This window comes from Acyrthosiphon pisum, chromosome A1, assembly GCF_005508785.2.
Source record: "Acyrthosiphon pisum isolate AL4f chromosome A1, pea_aphid_22Mar2018_4r6ur, whole genome shotgun sequence".
NCBI lineage: Eukaryota > Metazoa > Arthropoda > Insecta > Hemiptera > Aphididae > Acyrthosiphon > Acyrthosiphon pisum.
The window spans coordinates 168,801,270-168,803,112 of NC_042494.1; the positions used below are offsets into that span (position 1 = coordinate 168,801,270).

Sequence of the window (1,843 nt, forward strand, 5' to 3'; positions counted from 1 at the left end):
TATATTTCCGCTGATGTCTAGACGCACCGGCGATGTTCAAGCATACGTATATCTTATCTATTATAGGTTGAACGTCTAGACACAGTGTAATATTTTACTTACAATACTTATAATAATACTGACATTCATGATGTGACGTGTGAAGTGACAAATAATACATTTGTTGTACCTATATTATTGGGTATATTATTATTTATTAGTATACAATCATACTTACTTTTTGAAAGACACATCATTTATTCTGATAAAATTTAAATTAAATTAAAAGATCTTATATTTTAAGTCTAATATAGAATCAGTATACCTATTGTATGTTTTTATAATTATTTATATAAATTCTAGCTGTAACATAGCAAATTAATATATTCATAATTTTCAATAAAAAATAGATAAAAATAATATTGTAAAGAACAATTAATAATAAAAATAACATTTCTTGTTTTTATTTTTGATTTAAACGCCTACTTGCTACAACAGATATAATATTGGCTAAATATAGGAAACATATTACCTATATAATTATTTTATAATGTTCTGTACTAATGTTAGAGTTAAAAACTATAGAAATAAAAATACACCCGTGGCTTTATGCATAAAATCTACAAACTTTTTGTAAAATACATTGTTCCAATGAACATCATTAACAGCTTATCATTAATTATTTCAAAAATTATTTATATTTCTTATGACTTAGTAATTTTTAACAGCAGTATTTTGTTGGTCTCCACTGCTTCTAAAATTTAGCATTAAGTAGAAATGATGATATTAAAATATATCATACATTTTGAAATTTCAAAGGTGTAATGTCATTTCAGAAAAAACTATGAAATTCACTCTGTTAGAATACTAGAATTGGAATACTTTTTTTTTAATAAATCTTACAAACTAGATAATAAGTTGATAATTGAAAATATGCCACATCATTGAAACTAAGTAATATTGACATTCATGATGTGACACAAATAATAATTTTGTTGCCAAGTAATAAGTTTCTTAACATCAGTACCTATTTTGTTGGTTTTTACGCCTTCATAGGTACTTAATTTAAGTATTAAGTTTTAACTCAATGATGATATTAAAAATATATTTATTTTAATAATATTTTCAAAGGTGTTATGTCAGTAAAAGAAATGGATACCATCAAGGCATCATCTTGTGAAAATAACGTAAAGCAAGTTTTGAAATCAAATGAATGTAAACCAATACATTTTACAAATAGCTTTCACTCTGATAGAATACTAGAAGACTTACAATCTCTACGCAAGTATATTAACAGTGATTTTACCTTCTTTCAAAATAAATATTATTAACACTTTTTTGTTTTTAGAAATGAAGTTTTATGTGATATTAGATTTGAAACAGATGATGGATGTATAACATTTGGTCATAAAAATGTTTTAATGGTAGCTAGTCCATATTTCCGAGCAATGTTTAATAATTTTGATGAAAGCATTAAAGATCTTGTTAAAATAAGTGAATTAGATTCTACTGTTTTACAAATATTACTAGATTATATTTATACTGGTGAATTGATAATGACCAAAGAAAATGTACAGGTATAATTAACAAGTCAATTTGTTAAAGACTAATATAAAATTGTTTTTAATGTATTATTGATGATTTTCAAGGTATTATTACCAGCAGCAAACAGATATCTTGCAGTTAGATTTTGTTATTGCTGCATGTTCTGAGTTTTTACCAAAACAACTGGACGCCTCGAATTGCCTTGGCTTCTTAGCGTTTGCTGACTTACATAACTGTACAGAATTGTAAGCATGTTCTGACACATAAATAAAAAAACAGTTTCTGTATGATTTAATTAATTTTATTCTTTATATTATTC

The 1,843-nt window shown here is 24.7% G+C and overlaps 2 protein-coding genes across 9 annotated transcripts in view; one reads left to right on the forward strand and one right to left on the reverse strand.

The window, feature by feature from the left end:
- LOC100570512 (ring canal kelch homolog) overlaps positions 1 to 1,843 on the reverse strand; it is a 278,429-nt gene that overhangs the window by 125,995 nt on the left and 150,591 nt on the right. The gene's annotated exons all lie outside the window — the stretch shown is intronic.
- The window catches only part of LOC100158704 (kelch-like protein 3), a 255,214-nt gene that overhangs the window by 82,234 nt on the left and 171,137 nt on the right, over positions 1 to 1,843 (forward strand). For 3 of the 8 annotated variants that reach the window (XM_029486634.1, XM_029486640.1, XM_029486633.1), the window contains exons 2-3: positions 1,111 to 1,264; positions 1,328 to 1,556. The exons of the other annotated variants lie outside the window; for them this stretch is intronic. In XM_029486634.1, coding sequence (XP_029342494.1) covers positions 1,116 to 1,264; positions 1,328 to 1,556 — 378 coding nt within the window. In that variant the 5' untranslated portion in view covers positions 1,111 to 1,115. The remainder of the gene's footprint in view (positions 1 to 1,110; positions 1,265 to 1,327; positions 1,557 to 1,843) is intronic. 8 annotated transcript variants of the gene reach the window in all.